The sequence below is a fragment of the Amblyomma maculatum genome, chromosome 8, assembly GCF_055883805.1.
Source record: "Amblyomma maculatum isolate TAMU_Amacu chromosome 8, ASM5588380v1, whole genome shotgun sequence".
NCBI lineage: Eukaryota > Metazoa > Arthropoda > Arachnida > Ixodida > Ixodidae > Amblyomma > Amblyomma maculatum.
The window spans coordinates 116,094,949-116,116,934 of record NC_139351.1 but is presented as its reverse complement, the minus strand read 5'-3'; the positions used below and the strand labels follow the sequence as shown (position 1 = coordinate 116,116,934).

General features: G+C 46.9%; 1 protein-coding gene across 2 annotated transcripts in view; it reads left to right on the top strand.

Annotated features, from left to right (window-relative positions):
* LOC146182250 (A disintegrin and metalloproteinase with thrombospondin motifs 18-like) overlaps nucleotides 1-21,986 on the top strand; it is a 155,348-nt gene that overhangs the window by 114,698 nt on the left and 18,664 nt on the right. For both annotated transcript variants that reach the window (XM_084577310.1, XM_084577309.1), the window contains 12 exons: nucleotides 1,961-2,238; nucleotides 3,404-3,490; nucleotides 4,800-4,924; nucleotides 6,833-6,885; nucleotides 8,115-8,220; nucleotides 8,825-9,120; nucleotides 9,839-9,948; nucleotides 10,788-10,975; nucleotides 11,458-11,524; nucleotides 13,016-13,136; nucleotides 18,884-19,035; nucleotides 20,048-20,271. In XM_084577310.1, coding sequence (XP_084433436.1) covers nucleotides 1,961-2,238; nucleotides 3,404-3,490; nucleotides 4,800-4,924; nucleotides 6,833-6,885; nucleotides 8,115-8,220; nucleotides 8,825-9,120; nucleotides 9,839-9,948; nucleotides 10,788-10,975; nucleotides 11,458-11,524; nucleotides 13,016-13,136; nucleotides 18,884-19,035; nucleotides 20,048-20,271 — 1,807 coding nt within the window. The remainder of the gene's footprint in view (nucleotides 1-1,960; nucleotides 2,239-3,403; nucleotides 3,491-4,799; nucleotides 4,925-6,832; nucleotides 6,886-8,114; nucleotides 8,221-8,824; nucleotides 9,121-9,838; nucleotides 9,949-10,787; nucleotides 10,976-11,457; nucleotides 11,525-13,015; nucleotides 13,137-18,883; nucleotides 19,036-20,047; nucleotides 20,272-21,986) is intronic.

Sequence of the window (21,986 nt, the reverse complement as noted above, 5' to 3'; positions counted from 1 at the left end):
GCAAGACTGATCTACTTCGACTGCCTTTATTCAAAAATAAAAAAGAAAGAAAAGAAAACAATACGCGATTCGAACAAATTATGTCTAATGATGTTTCCTTTTCTTTGTTACAGTGACCGCTTAAATTTTCTAGCGCATTCTTGCCCTTAATTTTTGTCACTGCTTCTCGATACGATTTTGACTATAGTTCTGTGGCTGACACTGCGTACATCATTGCTTTAGTTTTTGTATACCGCCCCTATTGCAATGTCAGTTGGCTCAGTGGATATAGACCTTTTCACGACCCTTGGAGAAACCGGTTTGACTGGGCTGAGAACCAGGTATGGGGGGAGAATCCGCAGTTTTTTCCTGTGTTATGAGCACAGCCACAGTTACCACATATTACAGGTTGAACGAATGGCATTTGCACATGTGACGAGTGCCTGGTGCGGCATCAGGCTTGACGAACCTGCATATTTTCGGGGCAAACAATAAACGAAAAAAAAAAATGGAAGTCAGTGCGTTACATGCAAGTTATAACTTATAATTGGGGATTATGCATATAATCGAATTTGTGCAGGTGCCATTGGCCACTGTACCCCTCTGCTGTTTAGGGCATGCATTTACTATTCGCCTCGCCGGGTGACAATGCGCCGCAAATTCGAAACCCCTCTTGCGGCTTCACCTCTTCTAAAGCCCAGACGAAGGAGAGTTCACTTGTCGAAACGTTGGCTCGACTTGCGAACTGACGCTCTCCCTCTCTACCCTTGTTCAGTGTTATTTCATATCATGTAGCCAACTTCTTTCTCTCGTTCTACCCTAACCCAGTAGTACCAAGTTTTTTTGAAGTACACAAGTAAATTCTAGGCTATAGCTTTAATTAACTGCCCCGCAGTCATTATCATCAATAAAGTTGCATACACTGCGCAATAAATACCACTTTCAAATATATTAAATTACATGCCCAGTGCCAGCCGCAGTCACTATGTTCTTGCTTGCTTGTTTGTTTGTGGGCTTTAACGTCCTAAAGCGACTAAGTATATGGAAGACACCGTATAGTGAATTATGAATTTACGTATTATGAATATGAGTTGTGTTTATACGCTTGTATTTCGTTTTTTTTTTTTCACCCTGCTATGATCTGTACTGAATTGCATTATCTATAAATAAATAAAATAGTGGAGGGCTCCAGAAATTTTGACTACCTGAGGTTCTTTGACGTGCACTCACATCGCACAGTGCGCAGGCGTCTTGCTTTTCGCCTTCATCGAAAAGCGGCCGTCGCGGCCCCGGGATTCCATCCTACGTCCTTGGCCACAGAAGTCGAGGGCCTTAACCACTGCACCACAAGGACGGGGACCACGTTCTTGCATAACTTCCAATCTGATCTCTCCCTGAATATCTGGCGCTCATGGACGCACTTCGGATCCTTCCTGTGGAATCCACAAGATGATGATGATGATAACAACTTTATTTTCCACCAGTTAGGAGGCCCCCAATTCCCGCCCCCGGCACGCAGGAAGGGACGGGAGCAGAGACCTCCGCGATCAGAAGCAGGCAAAGAAGTCTTGGCTCTTCGCGGCTTCTTCCGCCAGGCGGATGACTTGTAGCTGTGGAGCACGGACCTCGCTCCGCAGCAGGGCTTCCCAGGCCTACAATTTATATTTGTTTTAGCCCCTGGGGAGCTAGTACATTCCCAGATTATATGGTCGAGAGTCCCTCTCTCCCCACAGTGCTTGCATTTATCGTTTCTCCTATCTTCCATTTGGACATAATATGCCCAGACCGGGTTTACAAAGTTCCCAGCTTGCAGGCGCCGCCATGAGACTGCCTCCCTATTGTTTAGACTTTTATCCGGTGTTACATATGACGTCAGGCTCCCCCCGCTAAATGTACGCCTCGTGCCCGTTTCGCCCTGTTAATTTCCCAAGGGATATCGTTAAAGTAAACAGGGCGACCCCTTACATCGGCCCTTACGCAGGCGAGCACGGTCAGCGGCCGGACAACGGGACGCGGGCGGCCCGAGTCCACGACTGGAAGTGGCGCCGGAGGCGGAGGAGGACCAGGGCCAAGCGCCGGGTGGGACCGGCGGCGGCGACTAACAACCGCCGGAGGAACCCCCGCGGAGAGGTGGGCGAGGCTTTGGTCGAAACGGCGGTGTTCGTGGACCAGGCACTTTACCATGCCATGGCCAGGGCCTTCCCGGGGGACGAAGCCGACCGAGAGCTGGTCACCTACGTGCTCACCATCATGAACGCGGTGAGTGCGTGTATAGGTTTAGAGAGGGAGGGAAAAAAATTGACGTCGAAAGGGTGCATAGTGCAATTCCCCACATTATTTTCAGCTGCCTGGTGGTCCCGGCGCGCTTCGAAATTCGTACAAAAGGGTGTTTGCGTACTGAGCTGATAACCATTCGGTTAGTATGACCATTTGTGGAACCGCCAACCTCGAACTCAACAATGAGCGAAATAGCCACCGTAGGAGAGTCTGTTTACGAGATAATTTGTTAATGATGCACGAGTACTAAAGCCGACAAAAAAAAAACAATAAAAGAACGAACCTCCTTAATTTTAAAAGTTTTTATCTCAGGTTTTTACCCCGCAATTTATTCTGAACTGATCACAATTACAGACCACACCTTCCCTTTGTTAAACTCATCTCCCTAATTTCAGTGTATATATGCCTGTTCGCTTGAACAAAATTCAGTAGTTTTTCAGCCCCGTATTTTTGTTTCTTACAGTATATAGAATCTTTTTCTTTTTTTTTTTTTTGCGGCTGTAGTACCTGTGCGTAGCTACTGTGTTTAAGAAGCGTATAATGAAGGTATACCACGAGCACAGAGGATGCGCTCGTCGTGTGCGAAGGAGCAGGGCACCTTTACTGTGCCCTGCTCTTTCGCACAGTTTTGTGTTTTAAGATAGACACTGTAATACAAAAGAAGGTGATACATCATACAAGGTCCATTATTCAAGACCAGGCGGACATACGTACGTAGCCTCGCCTTAGGAGGAGAGTCAACGCAGTAAACGTAGTAGGAATAGCTTAAGGGCCCACAAAAACAGATAAACCCCCGTAGCACCCATCTCGACAAGTGAAGCAAAGGACTCGCAGTTTCGATGACACAAAAATATGCTGAAAGAGAGCGAATTTACTAAGGAGCTTTCTTGCAGAGGTCTCCAGATTTCTACTGCACTTTTCTTGTTAACAGAGAAAATGCATTTCCGCGAATAGCGCGCGATCATGCTTTTGAGGTACTGACAGAGCTAAATTATTGGACAAAGTGCGCACACTTCCTTGAAATGAGCAAGCATTTAGGTAGAGCCACCTAAGTCGTCGTGTGCGCAAGGCTACGCATAAACGGACGAAGGAAGCAATGCCACGTCTGGTATTTTGAAAAAAAAGTTTTATTGTTTTCATTACGCAGGTACAAATGCTCTTCAAGCATGAATCGTTAGGGAGGAACATCGACGTGACTGTCGTTGAGCTGGAGATCCTGAAGCTCCAGCCTAGGGTAAGCTCCTCCTTTTGTGCATCTTCACAACAGATCTGTACAGAGTTCGTACACGACCGGGCTTTGAACAATACCGCGCTCACCCCCTCAGGGTCAGCTCGTGCGTATAACCTCCTGTATTTGTATACCTTATATAAATGTTTTTTTACCACCACCAGAAGAAGAAGGAAACGTCCGCTTTTCTGAATGGCTGTTCGGCTACGTCCAGTGGCACGTCATCGGAGGCTCACGAAAAATGTTACTCGCGAACGCTTCTTCAAGGAGCAAGTGCATCGCCAAAATGATGCGACGTATCAATTATTTAAACCTTAGACGGTGAAAATGTCCGACAAAAAGGAAGTGAAATTACACACTTTCGTTGCTCCCGGTCCACTACATCGAAGTATCAAAAAGAAAAAAAAATAACGGAAAATTTATGAGAATAACGCGACGATTGTAGTATTACCTTTAGAAAATAAGCCTAACATCTAAATGTATCTAAACGATGAAGTCGCATGCACCGCCCTTGCTGTAAATCTCTGTACCTGTAGCTCGACGTTAGAAGATTCGCCCTGTTGTGCCCCTTTATCTAGGTGTCCGTATGCGGTCACCCAATGAGCACCGCTCTCCTCAAATCACGCAACGGACTTGCGGTAGAAACACTTGTGTGATGGCGTCCCTTTGGTGGAAAGAGGCAGCCGTCCTGAGCATGTGCTTGCGTTTGGCAGGAAAGCAAAGCAAAGCAGGTGTGCAGCTGTATAGAAAAACAAAAGCGAATATGTGTATCGAGCCCTTGGTGGAATTGCAACGCACAGGCAAAATAGCAGACTAATAAGGCCCAGTTGGCTGCTAAGACATGAGACAATTCTTATTACAAGGTGCCACAAGACGATAAAGAGCACTGTTAGAACTATGTGTGATAGTAGGTGCGAAATGGAACAGAAATGCATTGAACCACTTGAGAACAGATAATGCACGAGAGCTTTGTCACGGCGCAACCTTTCCTCGGAGCCGTTTCCTTAATGACATCAATGAACGAGTCGCTAGAGAGGAATAGTTTTTATAACGGATTTCATGACGACGCAACGAAAACAAATGAGTAGGGCGCAAGGTACTTGAGAGTCATGCATGTACTTGCATTGAACAGATCAATCTTGCTCGCATGGAACGCCACAATAAGGAGATTCGGGATACACAGGAGCTGCGTATCACAAAGACTGTGAACCCATGTGCCTATATGTACAAGCACATAAGATGAGGAGACTGGGTCTTGAGAATTTCCTTTTTCCGACCACGGGATGGTAACGGTGCACGGTGTCCTTGTACACAGGACCTGACTCCGTCGGAGAACATCGACACGTACCTGACCAACTTCTGCGTCTGGCAGCACCAGAGGAGGAGGACCGCATCCGCCCAGGGCACGCCCCGGTGGGACCACGCGCTGCTCCTCTCAGGGTACATACGCGCCTCTGTTCCTTGCAGAGCATTTTTTTTATTACTTTCGCTCGATGGACGCCGCCGCGATAGGAACGCTGGCGTAGCGTGGATACGAAAATTTATCACGGCCCGCTAAACCTAGGCCACCACACACATGTATTCGACCACAGGTTGTGGGATTCGGGCTTGCTGCGGCTGCCCTTTGCGCGGCCGCCGCCCGCTTCCCAGTTGTTCTCCCCGTTCCCTTTCTCCCGCCTGAGGCGGCGGAGAGGGACTCGAACGACTTGTCACTGTCGTTCGAGCCACAGCTCCGCCCTGGCGTTCCAGTGGTGGTTCTCATTGGCGCCTTTTGGCGGGAACACGGCACCGCTTCGACAGCCGCGCTCGCGCGACTGTCCGAGCGGAGCTCAGAGAGAGACCCCTCCGAGACATCGCAAGGTGCGCACGCTACTGTTCTTGTCTGCCGGCCTTTGTCCGCGCAGACCAGTGTGTACTCGAGTTCGTCTGCTCCGGGTCTTACCTGAGAGCGAAGCTCGAGCCTGTCGATCGTGATCCAACGATCCGCGACAGGCGTACCTTGCGGTGGTTGCCCACACTCTCTCAAAGGAACCCTTTGGTCACTGCGAGAGAGATCACAGCACGCCCTTGCGTGCTTGCGGCGCGCACTCCGTGTCACTTGTGCGCGCAGGGGAGCCTTGCTCCTCGCGCGCTCCCTTGACACGGTGACTGCGTATGTGTGTGTATGTGCGTTTGTAAATATGCGTATGTGCGTTTGTAAATTTTGTATGTGTGTGCGTGTGTGTGTGTGTATGTGCCGCTGGAGGATGGCGTTTCAATAAACGTCTCCTTCGTGAACTTGGAGGTTGGTGTCCTCGCAGCGAAGTGCTCTCCTCCCGGTGGAGGTTGAATGCGCGCTGCGGTGTTGCAGGGTGCGCGTGGTAACGGCTGATCGGGGTTTCGGCTCGCGCGACGCTCGAACCCGCGGTGGTTGGTGGCTTATGTCCACGTAGGAAACCACAAGGTTTAAGGTTACGTTTTCCTTTCTTCAAAAGCTCGGCGCATTTTAGCCAACGCCCATCCTTCCTTGAGAAGTAACTTTCCACTATGTCATTGTTAATGCGCTCGCTGAATAAGAACAAAATTCTGCCGAGGTATACGCCTTCCTGCACGTCCTCTTTCCTCTCGCCCAACCCTGCTTAATGGGTAATCTGAAGAAACCATGAATATTGACTGAAAATTTCAACCAGTCAGTCGAGCGTCAGCAGACATACGCACCGTGAGTTAACCGCGTGCTTCAGCAGGCTGCAATTGGCCGCATTATGATTTTACGTACACTCTATCGAGCATGTGAACCAATATGTACTGCCAATCTCTACCCCCCCCCCCCCCCTCTGCCTCTTGTACAACTAACCAAACGTCTCACGAAAGGAAGCCTCTAACCCCTCAAGAAACAAAGTGCCATTCTACTCTGCTACCAAACCAAGTCGCCTGAAGGATTCAGGCGACTTGGCTTGGTAGTGGAGCAGAATGCATGGCGGCAACTGGTGGCGGCAGTGGTTAGAGCGCCCGTCTCGGCTGCGGGAGGTGGTCAGTTCGAAACCCACCGCCGGACACCCACCGGTAAAAATGGGTACAAGCGTCCCCCGGCCTGGTGCTCGGCTTTTACAGGGGTGTGCGTTTGGGAGAAGCTCCGTAAACCCCGCTGCGCGCCCCTCCTCCGCAGTGGGCCCAAACCCAGTTTCGAACCTCGCAGCCTGCAAAGGTGGTTCTGTTTGTCTTGCAAAGGTACTTCCTTTGACCCTCACCTGAAGTGCTCCCTTAGAGCCTCAGCTGCAGCAGTCCTAAAAAAACAAAGCGCGGCGGTTGGTACTGATAAAGTGGTGCATACGTATCCATGCCATCGGGATTCTCCTTGCCACTTTCCAGGATCAACATGTTCGTCGTGGACGAGAAAGGCCTCAGAAAAAGGCATGTCGTCGGTGAGTCACCTTTCTGGTTCCTACTGTGCATGCAGAATTACGCGTATGCAACGCCATTTAAGTGTGTTGATGTTGGACATTGCCGTCCAAATCTACATCTCAATCAGCTGGGTGTTTCGGACAGGCTTATTGTGTATAGACTGATATGATGCCACGCATGCTGTATTTTCTCGAAAATACTGTTGTTAAAACTAGACAGCTGAAACAACTCTACGCAAAAGGCAATTTTCAAAAATCCTGATAAGTGAACGGCTCACCATAACAGGCGACGGCGCCGATTACACCGCCAGCTGTATGGTTCTGGCGTCCGCGAGCGGCCTTCATATCTGTGAACACTATATTGGCCTCTAGGGGCTAGTGGAGCAGGCTTATCTTGCAACTATTTCGCCACATTGTTATGCTTAAAACTCAAGACAGCAATGACAAGGGATGAGTCTCAGAATTGCGGAAATCGACAACTCCGCATACGCACAGTGTTCCAGCATGTTTGACACACTGTGTTCCACACGTCTGTCATCATCAACAGCCGGACTATATACCCATTGTAGGGCGAATGCCTCGCCAATATTCCTCCAAATAACCCCGCCAAGTGCTAAGTGCATCCGCTTCCTAACCTCCTCCTCTCACCTCTTTTCTGCCGGCCCCGGTTACACTTGCCTTCCCTACTTTGTTACCCTTAGTGACAGGTCATCAGCTCTTTGCACTACATGTCCTGCCCGTGCCCATTTCTTCTTGATTTCGACTAGAATGTTATTAACTGAACTCATTTCTCTGACCCACTCAGCACGCTTCCTATCAGTGCACGTCTGTACAGGATGCGTTATGCCACGACCACATGTCTGGCATGATTTGTCTGTCAACCATGGCTACTGGCAACAAGGAGTGTGTTTTCTCCGGAAGTGAAATTTTCTCTCCTTACCTGGCTTTCCTGCGTCAAGGACACATTGTGAATTATCAGAAATGGAGGGCACTGGATTAGTAATAACTGCGATTCTGCCATCGCCGATGTCGAAGTAGTAAGCGTATTTGTATTCCATCGCTATATAAAAATGTGGCAGTCGCGGCCTGGATCGAAACGACAACCTTCGCGGCGGCTGGACTTCCTTGTACTGTGAGGTCGATCCTTCAAGTGACCCTCAATCCTACTGCAGACATAAGTAACCGGCAAGGCGAAATTCCCGAGTCGGTCGGAAAAATTTGATAACAACTCCTTGTATTTGCACCTGCAGGACTCGCCCCAGTGAGCGGAATGTGCAACTCTCTCAACAGCTGCACCATCAGCGAGGGTACCAGTTTCCAGAGCGTCTACGTGGCCAGCCACGAGATGGGGCACAGGTACACGGTCGGCCTTTTCCACATACAACGCGTAATCGCACAGTCGCCATAATGAGCTCCCATTCCGAATGCTCCGAGTATACTTAAACTCTGTACTTTTCATTTTTCACTTCCCTTGTGCCTCCACAAGTAAAGAGACAAGTAGAGGTCAAGTCAGCATGGTGACATCGTATGAACTTCGAGCGGTACTGTGCGTTTCTCATAAGATGTGCGTCACTTCTTCCCTAATGGTGCGGTCCAGGTGTATGCCACGTGCAAAATAGCTACCGTGTCTTTCCTTTCCACCTCCTCATCCTGTGAGGTATTACCATCAGGAAGAGAAGAGCACGTTAATAAAAAAACAATGCAGAGTTGGTTACGCTACAAAACGACGAGGGAAAAACGAGGGACATACTGACGACTATGGGACATGCAGCATGCAAACTTTCAAGTTCTTGCAGAATATTTCCCACCGGCTCCGACTTCCAAGTGCTATATACTTTAAAGTTTGTGCGGATTTCTGCGAAAGAGGTATACAGTAGTACCCCCATGGTCCCAGAAACTACCTCTTTAAACGCACAGCAGCGCGAATGAAGGAAAGCACTCGTTCTCGGCACGTTCGCAGCCTGGGCATGGAGCACGACGGCTCCCAGGACGGCAACCCATGCGACGTGGACAACTACGTCATGTCCCCGACGTTGGGCGCCGGCAAGACGAGCTGGTCGACTTGCTCGCGCCAGTACGTGGCCAAGTTCCTGCGGCTGCCGGCGGCCGCCTGCGTTTTCAAGCGGGGTAGCCGCGAACAGGACGTGGACCTGCTTGCCGCCAAGAAGGGCCCGCTGCTGCCCGGAGAGATCTTCTCGGCCGACCGCCAGTGCGCGCTTCGCTTCGGCTCGGCTAGCCGCCGCACCAGCCACCAGCCTCTGCAGGCGAGTCTCATTTGTTACCTTCTAGAGTTAACCCACCATATGGTTTCCACGTGGCGGTGATAAGAGCAACATGAATCAAATCAAAATTAAGAGGAGGCAATGAAATTGGGCTTAGAGGCCGGCCGTAGGAAGGTGTCTCAGTCCTGCGGTTACTGGCAAGAAATTATGAAAGACTTTTATACTTTTATACTGCTAGCACTCACCTATGGGATGGAAACTTGAAGAATATCAATTAAGAATGCTCGCATTTTTAACTGAAGATATGAAGATAGCGCGGCGAGATATGTCAGGAAAAAACGAGGGACAACCTTGAGAGCGAAATGAGGAAGCGTGGAAAGCGTGAATTATAGAAAAAAAAAAATCCCAGTTTTCATTTATTCCCTACTCAAAAACCAAAAGTTCTACGGGGCAATAACCTCATAAAATCTCATCTAATCGCATAGACTCTCATAAGGTTCACATCATTATCATAAAATATCGTACATAACTTATGATAATGTTAAAGAAAACATGAGACCTTATGCAAATATATGCGACTTCTATGTGATTTCTTATGTGAATTGAGTGAGATTGTGTGAGAATATGTGAGGTTAATGCTTCATACAATTTTTTTCAGTGGGGTTGTCATTTAAAACACACCTCTAGCCTCCGTGTGACTCTGAACGCTTCTGGGAACACCCATAAACGTTGGCCGTCCTCTCTTTGCGCACTTCTGCAGGACATCTGCCGAATGCTGCGCTGCGAGATGAACCGCGGAATCACGCCCGTCTCGTTCGCGGCGCACCCGGCCCTCGAGGGAACGCCCTGCGCCGACAACATGGTAACAGCGTCAATGGAATTCCTGCAGTACGTTACGAAAGAGCGGCATAGGCCACTCTCGTGCAGTGACGCTTAACTTGGAGAATTTTCACTTTTTCACGGATTTTGAGGATTATACATTTGGGTAAAAGGGAGGATCTATGAATAAATAGGGAATTTCAGGACGAAAAAGTTATATCCGAGCATATTTGTTCAAAATGCGCGACATTTTCAAGTTGTTGCAGAGAAAAGGGACCCAAAACAACAATTCTGCGTCAAAATAATGTAATTTTCGGTTGCTACATAAAATATCCTTATTTCCATGTCGGCATTTAGACAGCACACTACTGATCTACACGGCATCGTCACATCGGGCACTCGCGTCGCCACACACTTAGAAAAAAACAAACAGGGGTGTTATTTTAGTCCTTTTCAAGAGTATACATCCTCAACGCCACGGGAAGCCCTTTCTGGTTATGCCTTAGTCGAAGAATTAAATGTGTATGGTGTAAAAAAGCTTGGTATGCTACCGGGCTAAATTAATGCATTTAGAGCCAAGGGCAAGTATATGAGTTCTCTGCACGGTCTACTACAGACGGCGAAGAGCGCGCCATACAAAACATCCTCAAAATCTGCGTCACTTGGTGCTTCATCCATGAAATAGTGTCTACCAAGGGAAATGAAGGGTATAGTATTGGGAAAAAGAGAGAGAAAGAGTCATCTCGGAAGGCAAGGTTGGCAGATTGCTGGGTGGATTATAGATCGGGCCAGTAATGTACCCGATGGTTTATGGGAGACAGCCTTGCCCTGCTGTAGACGTCACCTGGCAGATGACGATGATTATAATGATGGTGGTCTCAGTGGTGCCGCGGCGGCTACTGCGTCGCCCGACGTGACGAGCTGGAGCGGCGGCGCTCTCGCGACCCTCCCGTGGACGGCGGGTGGGGTGCCTGGTCGGCGTTCGGAACCTGCCGGTCGGACTGCGTGGCACGCGGCGACTATGCCTACGTGGGCATCAAGGTGTCCCGCCGCCGTTGCGACAGGCCCAGGTATGCTAGCTCATATGAGCGCTCCGCTACCATCGCGTTCCACTATACCGACATGTATATGATATCACGCACAAAGGCCCGTTATGAAACTTTCGGAAAACGGAGTTTATAAGAGTGTCTATATTCGGATCTCTCCTTCATGTGCAATGCTACCGAAGATAACGCTCCTTCTTGCGTAATCTACGTTTTCGCCCAAAATTTAGTTTCCCATTCATGCACAGTACACAACTCGAGTGTCGACTGCCGCAGCCAACTATGGCCTCGCACAAGACCGTTGCATCTCCGAAACGTCGGCCCGATGCGTTTGCTCACGGTTGTACTCGGTACTCATTGTTTTAGAGTAATAAGACATTGATTTAACTATACTTCGGCTTTTCTCTGCTAGTTAATTGTTTGACCCTTGAACTTTGCACTGGCATTTGGCTTTTCATGCCCGGATAACACCGATACGACTTGCATGCATCCATCTAATTTTGTTGCAGCCCACAGAACGGTGGACGATTCTGCGAGGGTTCCGACAAGAGGGTGCAGATCTGCGATGCCACACAGGTGTGTCATGCGCTACAAACATTGGTCTTTTAGATGTATACCTTATATAGGAGCCGGACATGGTGTTTTCTTTTTTTTTTTTTTCTTTCGTTGAGTAAGGCAACTCTCTATGGTCGCTGGAGATCAGAATAGAATAGTATATAAGTCTAATATATGTATATACCTCTATACGAATGAAACAGGAAAACTAATTCTCTCAGGTTGTGCAAATTTTGAACTAGAAATCTTGAGACGACTCTAAATTGATTAAAGTACGAGACACGCGGGCTTCCCGTCTCTGATTCTGAATTACGTTCCTTGCAATTAATAAAAAACGTGCATTTGCAATTAAGTTAGTCGAAATGAATATTATGCGCTGTCGAAACTTCCTGCTCGCTAAATATTACGGGAAAACCGCGTAAAATGACGCGGACTAAAGGAGAAACAAAGGTCATTGGTCGTTTTTGCTTTGTACGCACTTTTCGCGAAACTTTGATATAATTTGTACCGTCTATGAACTCGCACAGCTAGCTATTTTTCTTCAGCACATTACTTCCCTTCGTGCTGATTTCCGCAGAAAACCTTCTTTTTTTTTTCTTAGTTACAATTTAGATGCACAAAACGCAAGCGCTCCATTGTACACACTATGAGTGAGGGCAAAGCAAAATCCGCACGTTCTGTATCATCCGGCGTTTATCATTTGGCTCCAGACGTGACTTATTTGAAACACGTTTGCTTCTCATTTCAGTATATCAAGGGTAGGTTGGCTAACTAAACCTGGCACTACTTTTTTTGCCGAGGTCACCCACGCAAACGATCCTCAACTTCGCGGCAAGCCTTCAATGTTTAACTAAATGTCGCGGTGCTGTTCTTAGCCTCCCCGACCCGGACACGCGAAGGTAGCGGTATAGAGACCGAGAGAAACGTTTTATTTAGAGACCACCGAAACCCGGTCAGACCTTCACTACTGTTGGTTTCAAGGGGGTCTAGTTTTAGTGCCTGGGGTCGGTATGAAGGTACACCTATCCAACCGCAATAGTCGGTGTTGGGGTTTCATTTGAAGGCAAGACAGTCGGACCAGATGAGGAGACATGATGGATGCACATTTGCACTACATAATTCAAAGATTTTTACATCAATACTTACATGAACACCTACTTACTTTGCATAATAACTCGTGAGGGTTTTTTCCTTTATACATATAATGCCGTTGAGCACACAAAATAAGCGAAACTAAAGTAAGTAATTGCACACTAATGTGCCGGGTACGACAGACCTTTGAGAAGTCTGAATGTCGACCATTTTGGATTCTTTAACGCGCACATAAATATCCGCACAGTGTGACTTCGTTCGGCCTCTTCCTGCAACCGTAACTCGACGAGACAAGCATTTTAACGCGAGAAGAGCTGTCTAATAGCTGCGAATGTGATATGCGCAACAAGGAATGGGAACCTCCGGCTTGCGTTTTTCAGTTATTCATTTACTGGCCTCTCTCAAATTGCGCATGCGCAGCTCTGTACGACGTCCAAGAACCAACGCCTGCTGGATGAATTCGTGCTGAGCATCTGTCGCCAAGCTGCGTCACGAGACAAGGCCATCGAACCGTACGGGACGCAGTTCCCCAGCAGAGACTGTGAGTACGCACTGCGCTGTTGTCCGCCCTGTCATGCATGGTGATGTCCTCTGCAGACGTGTCACCATATGTAAATTATGCAATAGTCATCAGGTATTATCTCAAGTAGGTTACAGCAGCAGAACCGAGACGTCGTGCTACGCATGTATGCGTCATCACAGCCGTGTTCGACAGCTCATGCATGTCACACTCGATGCAGGCCAACACCACCTACTACAAGGCCTGTGCAAGCTTATGTGACGTCATCGTAGTGAGATCATACTGAAAGTCGGCTCACCCTACGCTGCGTTTTATTTTAGTGAACGCTGCTTTAGAGCTACCTCTTGAAATTTTTAGTGCTAGCAATGAAGAGGATTATACTTGTGTTATCTAATATTGCCAGTCTTTTGAAGTATGTGAGTGAGAAGTTTGACACAATCCACCTGGCATTTATTTCAATGTAAGAAATGAAGTTGCGATGAAATTTTAACCTTCATTCAGAGTTACTTGAATAAACATTAAGACAGGCAGGCACGAAATTAATCTGAGAGCACACTTGTTGTTAGATGGATAGATAAAGCTAAGAATGGTAGGCAGATATATTCCTCAGAACGGTGACCTTGACGACACTCGGTGTAGCTTGTCGTGAATACGAGGTCGCTCTCATGGAAATGCTGGTCACAAAGCTGTAACGTAAATATAAAAAAAGCTGCTTAAGCTGGGAGCAGCGATTGCCATGAGTATATTAACGCAGCGAGCAGCTCACTCGGCTTTAAACCAGTAATTTACTACGGCAACTACGATCACGTGGCCACTAGCGAAATAAAATTGTTTCCATAAGAAAATAATTTAGGTAGCAAAACAATTTTGTTCCGCACTCAAAACAGGGCGAATGTTACTCGATTATTAGTAGCTGTGCTGTCCAAATTGTGTGCACGATATGGGCACGCCTACGCTTTAATACACTGTACTAAATCAAATAGTGGTGAATAGCAGCACGACTATTAGCAAGCAAACAAGAACGCATTCTTACCCCAGTGCACTTCATTGGTAATCAGTTTTTCCAAGGCACAACCTTTGTCCACGCTGAATTTTGAGCCGAGTCCGACGGAAACGTGTACACTTGCGTTTTGGATCCATTGGCATAGTTAGAGCGACAGTATAGCACACAACAACACCCAGACATTGTAGATACCTTGCTCGCAAGCGCCTATGCAGCACGGATTAGGAACACAGCAAACACAGGCTGAAAACACGCGCACTCAGGCGTCGCCACCGAGATCTTGGCAAGGCCTGCGCACCCCAGCAGTCTACGTCATGACAGGCGGATGGCGATAAAGTACCAGCAAATGAAGGTGTGAGCGCGAATCTGTGTCGAGTCACATGATGTCATCTCGCCCTTTTACCCAAGCCTGTACGCGCAGATTCCGTGACTGATCCTTTATCGCTCATCCGCTCGTCGTGACGTTCGCTGATGGGAGAGAAGGTGATGCAAAGGCCTTGTTAAAATCTCGGTGGTGTCGACTCAGGCCGAGTCGTTCCAGATCGCATTGCTTGCGTACGCTTGCGCTCGGTGCTGCCGATCTATCTCCAGATCTCACCTTCTTACACCGTGGTCATGACGTAGGACTAGTGGAAAGGAGGACTTGCGCTGGCCTTCTCGGTGTTGTGCAGGCCAGGGAGGCTCAACAGTCTCACTACTTGAAACGTACTAGTGTGTTATTTTGGCTGTTTCACGTATCACCGCCTTGAATGCGTAAGGTGGGGATATCTGATACAACCTGAAAAATAAAGGTATGCCTGCAAAAACGTTATATAATATAAAACCAGGTACGATCTGTATATCGCCAAAACCAAAATTATTGATTATTGGGCTACGTAAGCTCTGCCTTTAAGGGTACATGACGCGATAGCGTTAATGACTTCCGCCTGCGGCTACCCTTGCATTTGCTATTTGGCGCACATTCAGTCTCCGCTCTATTAATTACTAATCCTTAACTTGTGCCTCGAATATCTCGTACATTCTTATTAGGATAGAGTGAAACTACCACGTTATCTGCAGCTGCCGGTCGTAGGTGGCCAACCGATATATATATATATATATACACTCTCAACTCTTGAGAAAGGCAGGGCTCCTGCCGAAACGTCGACTCCGAATAAACTTGGAAACAGTATGAAGCTATTTTTCACTTGTATGTAACCTCTAGCAACCAAGTACATCTATTCACTTGTGATATATATATATATATATAAATATATATATATATATATATATATATATATATATATAGAGAGAGAGAGAGAGAGAGAGAGAGAGAGAGACGTTTCATACAACACAGGAAACATTCGCTTCTCTAACATTCGTGCTTGTGCAAACAAGGTCCGAGTGCCTCACAGTCTTTCTTCACACGAACTGAGATATGCTGTCATACCAATGAGTATATCACCGAATTGGGAGCCTGCCTCCCTGATGTATTTGTGTAGCGGTGAACGTCACGAAGCTGCACAAATGAAAGTAATCCTTGCTACAAACATCGTATTCTAGTAGAATTTTTGTTTTTTTTTTACATTTTCTGCTCCTCAGACCGAAACAAGAACGTTGGGAAACGAAGCAAATAGAGAAAATTTCGATAAAACACAACACGGTGTCAAGATAATAAAATGTATGAAATGCATCAAATAATAATGTAAACAACTTTGGACGTAGGTGGAAAACAGCTTATACTTTCGCTGTGCACAGAAGCGCCGCATGCAAACAGTTTGGTCTCTGTAAGACTTCTGATGCGAACGCGGCTTCTGCTGACCACTGTACTCCGTGGTCATATGGCGCTTTAGCAGCTCTCTAACGTCAGCAGCGACTGCGATGTCTCGTCAGCAGTAGCAAAATTGCTATTTATGCGCCAAGCATCTGAAACGGCTATTTAGAGTAAATACGCAGGGCTAGGGAGCTGAGTTCACACGACGGGCAACGAAAAACGCGGTAAGTAAGCGTCAGGCGCAGAGCGGATGCCTCATGCAATACAGGCCGCATGATACACGCCCAACGACTTGTCTCCCGAGGCTCGCTGCTTATATATTCACTGCACTGTTCGAAGGGGGGCAACAGAAGTACCTATCTAACCAATCTCGTTGCTTCTGAATGAGCACAATCTATTTCGTATTCGTATCCTTTGCTTTCCTAATTGGCAATCTGTTTGGCACGCGTAGCCCACACAGGAAATGCGCGAGCGTGCGAATAAACAAGGATCAACTGGCGAAAGCGGCGAAACGCCTTGTGTGTATACTCGTAATGAACTATAATTAATTCAACTCTCCGAACGCTGTGGACGCTCGCACACCATAGCTCTCCACTCGGAGACATACAACACGCCGTGTTTAGTGGCGACTACTGTTAAAGTGAACTCAAGGCTAGTATTTGAATACAAATGGCATATTCGTTCTTCTAGCTGCCTGGTGCCAAAAGCATGAACAAAGTTTGTGCTGACCGCTGTGGGATTATATATATATATATATATATATATATATATATATATATATATATATATATATATATATATATATATATATATATATATATATATGCGAGAACATTTAACGTACTTGGCCGCTTAAAAAATTATAGAGCGAAGTGTACGCTTCATTTAAAGAAACATTTACAGAAACTCGGCCTTTCGACCAGAAGCTGGCCTTCATACATACATACATACATACATACATACATACATACATACATACATACATACATACATACATACATACATACATACATACATACATACATACATACATACATACATACATACATACATGTACGTATGTATGTACGTACGTACATACATACATACATACATACATACATACATGCATACATACATACATACATACATACATACATACATACATACATACATACATACATACATACATACATACATACATACATACATACATACATACATACATACATACATACATACATACATACATACATACATACATACATACATACATACATACATAAAGCTCCGCTCCAACCAAGCCTTACGACGTGCCTGTGTGACAATGATTTGCCTTGTAGAACGAGAGGAAGAAGATATGGCTTACAAGGTATGAAAGAGCACTGAACAAGCTTAGAGGGGGCGAAGCTTCAGTTCGCAGGTCGAGCCAACGTTTCAAGTGGTCTTGTCTTCACCTGGACAGACAAGTCCACTCGTCGAAACGTTGGCTCGACTTGCAAACTGAGGCTTCCCCCACTCTAACCTCGTTCAGTGTTCTTTCATACAATGAGTAGCCATGGAATAGAATGCTTGACCCGGGGTTCAAGGGGCCTGGAATGTCCATTTCTACTTCTACCCCACCCTTTCACCTCAAACAATCAACCCTAACTGGTAGCTCCTCTGAACTTGGCTATATCATCTGGCATCGTTTAACTCACACAGTCCATCAAGTAATCAGTACTTGGCCATCGCACCCGCCAATCGCCACAGCCACGCACGCGACGTTTAGCTGACAACGTCGACGGCGCAGCAATTTCAGCAAATCGGTGCCTTTAACGCTATCTCATTAATATGCGTCTTTCAACATGAACCCAACAAATGAAACCTGTAAGCTCCTATTTGTAAGGTACTATACAGTAAGCGGTCATATACACGATATACTTCAAAAGAAAAGTCATCCCCCTATGTCCACTGCAGGGGAAATGCCTCTTCCATATTTCCCCAATTAACCCAGTTGCATCTACTTTAGACCCGTAAACCTGACTTTCAGTCGGTCCCTATTACTCTAGACTTAATCTTGCAGCCCACTCAATAACCCTAAACGGCTATCGGTTACGTCGCCATCGCATTGCATGCATTCCTTATCGATTTAAGCCAGGATGCTTTAACGCGGTAGAATTAAGGACCCTGTCCTCCGGAAGACCCAGTGCTATTGGCGTTGTGACCGAAAAGTCACGGACAAGTCTCTGGCAGGCACGTAGTAACTAGCAGGCGACCGAGCCCTGATTGGCTAGGGGGTTGGTGACGTCACGAGCGAGTTGGACACGCTGCACCTAGTCCACGCAGGCATGTTCGCACGGACTGGACAAGGCGGGGCTTTATGTCTCATACATACATACATACATACATACATACATACATACATACATACATACATACATACATACATACATACATACATACATACATACATACATACATACATACATACATACATACATACATACATACATACATACATACATACATACATACACACACACATACGTACATACGTACATACATACATACATACATACATACATACATACATACATACATACATACATACATACATACATACATACATACATACATACATACATACATACATACATACATACATACATACATACATACATACATACATACATACATACATAAGGGTGGTTTTTCATGTGTTGCCTTACGAATGTGCGATGATCAATATGTGTGTGATATTAGAGAGACACAAGGGATTCGTGGTCAAGCAAGTAGCAAAGTGCACATACGCGAAGGAGGACGCGCAATTGGACCCAGCAGCTGACGGGAGCCATTAATGCTCTCGCGTCATATCCTTATTAAAAATACGGAAGAGGTTATACAAACTTGAAAATACTTGGCAGTTAGCGTTGAGTCATAAATCATTTTATACCTGCAAAATTGTTTTTGTCGCGATATTCCGATCAGGGCGCCGTTACAAATCACCAGTGTCGCTCATCGTTCTTTATATGCATGTCATTGCCCTTGCAGACACGCACTCGTGCTACGTGTGGTGCCGCAAACGGGGCGGCGGCTACATGACCCACGGGTGGCGCATCCCTGATGGCACGCCCTGCTGGAGCCTCAGCCAGCGGAGGCAGGCCAGGAACACCAACCGATACTGCGTCGACGGCGAGTGCCAGGTACCCAACTAATTAATGAATTAATTATTTAATTCATTCATTAATTAGTCATTGATTGACATGGCCATATAAGGGACACATTCGCGCATACTGTGGTGGTTCTCTGTGATTGGTCGAGACCTCTATGACGTCATCCTGCCTCGGCCAACCAAAACACCGCAAAAGCGGGACACATTTTGTCCACGACAGCATGAGCCATTAAAGGATTTTGCCTTAAAATAAAACCCAGAAGTTCATGTGAAGCTAACGAATTGAAGGAGGGCCCAAGTTAAGCCCAAATTGACGAGGACGTTCTTCTAAAGAAGGGATCTCAGAAAATAGAAGTAATTTACTAGAATAAATTTCTCGACACTGGGGTTGGAACCCACATCATATTTATTAAAGGCGGGCTCGCAACGCATAGGCCACGCAGAGTCATTTGTTCAAGCGTGTTAGAGGGGCAGCTAGTGAACGCGTTGTTGTGCCTATCACTTACTAACGTTTGTTTGGGATGTATACTAAATTACTAATTTTACCGTATAATTAAAACTAAGGAAAGAATTAAAAAATTGAATATAAATTTGGGAATTTAATATGTCGTGATGTGTAACCTAGACAGTAACTGGTAATCGATAACTGACGGGTGATTGGTAATATAATCGTCAATTGTTGGTTGGTTGGTTTGTGGGGTTTAACGTCCCAAAGCAACTCAGGCTATGAGAGACGCCGTAGTGGAGGACTCCGGCAATTTCGACAACCTTGGGTTCTTTAACGTGCACTGACGCGATAACGTCTTGTTCTCCTTTTCTGTTTATTTATTTACGATCACAATTAACGATTGTGATCGTAAATAAATAAACAGAAAAGGAGAAGAATGTGTTATAGCGTCTACTCTAAAGGCTGAGCTTAAGCGTCGTCCTATTATTTTGTTTACAAGCATTATGCAACTGCTGCCATTTTCTGTTCGCTCGAGAATGCGAAAATCATCGTGAGTGCCGACGGCGAGTGATTTGGGCGACTGCGTGGTCCGCAGGCGTTCGACTGCTACGGCCGCAGCACGGAGGACGACTCGGCCGAGGCTGCATGTCCAGTGCGCCAGTCGCCCCTGATGGCGGCCTCTTCGCCCTCCGCCAACAGCCCCAGAGGCGCCGCCCCACACTCGGGCTGGGGCCCCTGGCACGCGGTCAGCGAGTGCCGACACTCGTGCCTCTCAGGGGGCTCGGGCTTCCAGCTCGTCGCCCGCGAGTGCAACGCCATGTGAGTATAGACTATAGACTACCCTCCTTAAGTCTCCATGCACAATTATATAGAAGCACTAGCGGCTGAGCGGTGGCAAACGAAGATTATGGTTCCATGTAGGCTCTGGGGGGGAAAAAAAAAAGACGAAGGATGCTTATAAATTTTTAAGAATGTAAAAGCAAAAGGCTAGTTAGCCATCTATAGCATTGTGGAGTGAAAAGGGAGGCGGATGAAACAACTTTATTTAAGAATGCCCTGGGCCAGGGCGTAAGCGACACCACCGAGATTCTAACAAGGCCTTTGCATCACCTTCTCTCCCATCAGCGAACGTCACGACGAGCGGATGAGCGATAAAGGATCAGTCACGGAATCTGCACGTACAGGCTTGGGTAAAGGGACGAGACGACATCATGTGACTCGACTCAGATTCGCGCTCGCACCTTCATTTGCTGGTAGTTACTACGTCACGACAGTCAGCCTACGTCAGGACAGTCATCCGCCTGTCGTGACGTAGGCTGCTGGGGTGCGCAGGTCTTGTCAAGATCCCGGTGGTGACGGCCAGGGTCGCAAACGACAACTGGTCTTTCAGTTGGTCATAGGCTAACCAAGCCCATCACGTTGGGGGAGGAGGGTGTGGAAAGTGAGGTGAATGAATTGAAACAGGGCAGGAAAACATGCAGTGTTCTAAGTTTGCACAGTGCTCAGAACAATTCGGGCATGTGGGAGAACGTACGTCTGATTCGGTATAGAAATGATCGGTATTTGTGTGGTAGTGAGGGATTTGTCAGGAAGAGGAAGTGTAGAAGGATTTTCCCTAATGCTGTCATAGTGAATATGAATTTCTTTTCTGTAGTGAAGAGTAGCGTCCCACGTGAGAGATGAATCTCTGAGCCTACGCGGCGATGGTGTACAGGGCGGGCGAGCGCGTTGCGAACGTGCTGCCGCCGTTTACAGAACATCTACGGGCGTCGCCGTTGCATTTCCCTCCAGTGGATGGCGCCCTCCCGCGCCACCGCTGACCATTCCCTCCTCCTCCCGAGCGCCGCTGTTGCATGTTACCCTTTCCCTCAACGCCCACTGGCAGCGCCGCTATTGGTCATCCACAACTGCGTTGATCGCCTTTCCTTAAAACCCTCCTCGGCACTGCGTTTCCCTATTCCGGCCAGCTCCATTTTTCTGCGCCTCACAACGCGACCTTGAAAACAGATATCTAAGGTATTAGCGATCAAAAACAGGTTAGCGCAAAACCCCAGCACGGGCACTATAAAAAGAAAGACGCGCGTCGTCCTGTCTTCCTCTTTAGTGTTTGTTTTATTTTGCGCTGACTTGTTTTTGATCGAAAATGCACCAACTAGCCCAGAAACGAGTTTTACTAAGCTATTCGCCTCAGGATCTCTTCCCTCCTATTTGACTGCGTACCTGCTACGGTCTGTCAATCAAAACGTGACGGTGACGTCATCTTCTGCGCCTATATAATAAAGAGATTTAGCTATGCAAATACGTATTAGCATATATGTATAGTTGTGGTGCGCGCACGTACCGCTGTGCGTGCTCAGTACGTACTTGGTAATTCTGTATAAGTGTATATGCTAATACGTCTCAGCATAGCTAAAACTCGCCAATGTATCTTTTGTTACTGCAGCGTACAGCTTAGAGCATAGATCGACACAAACTTAATTAAACCTGACGAAAAACATCAGAAAATTACAGCAGGATTCCACGAAACTTGATCG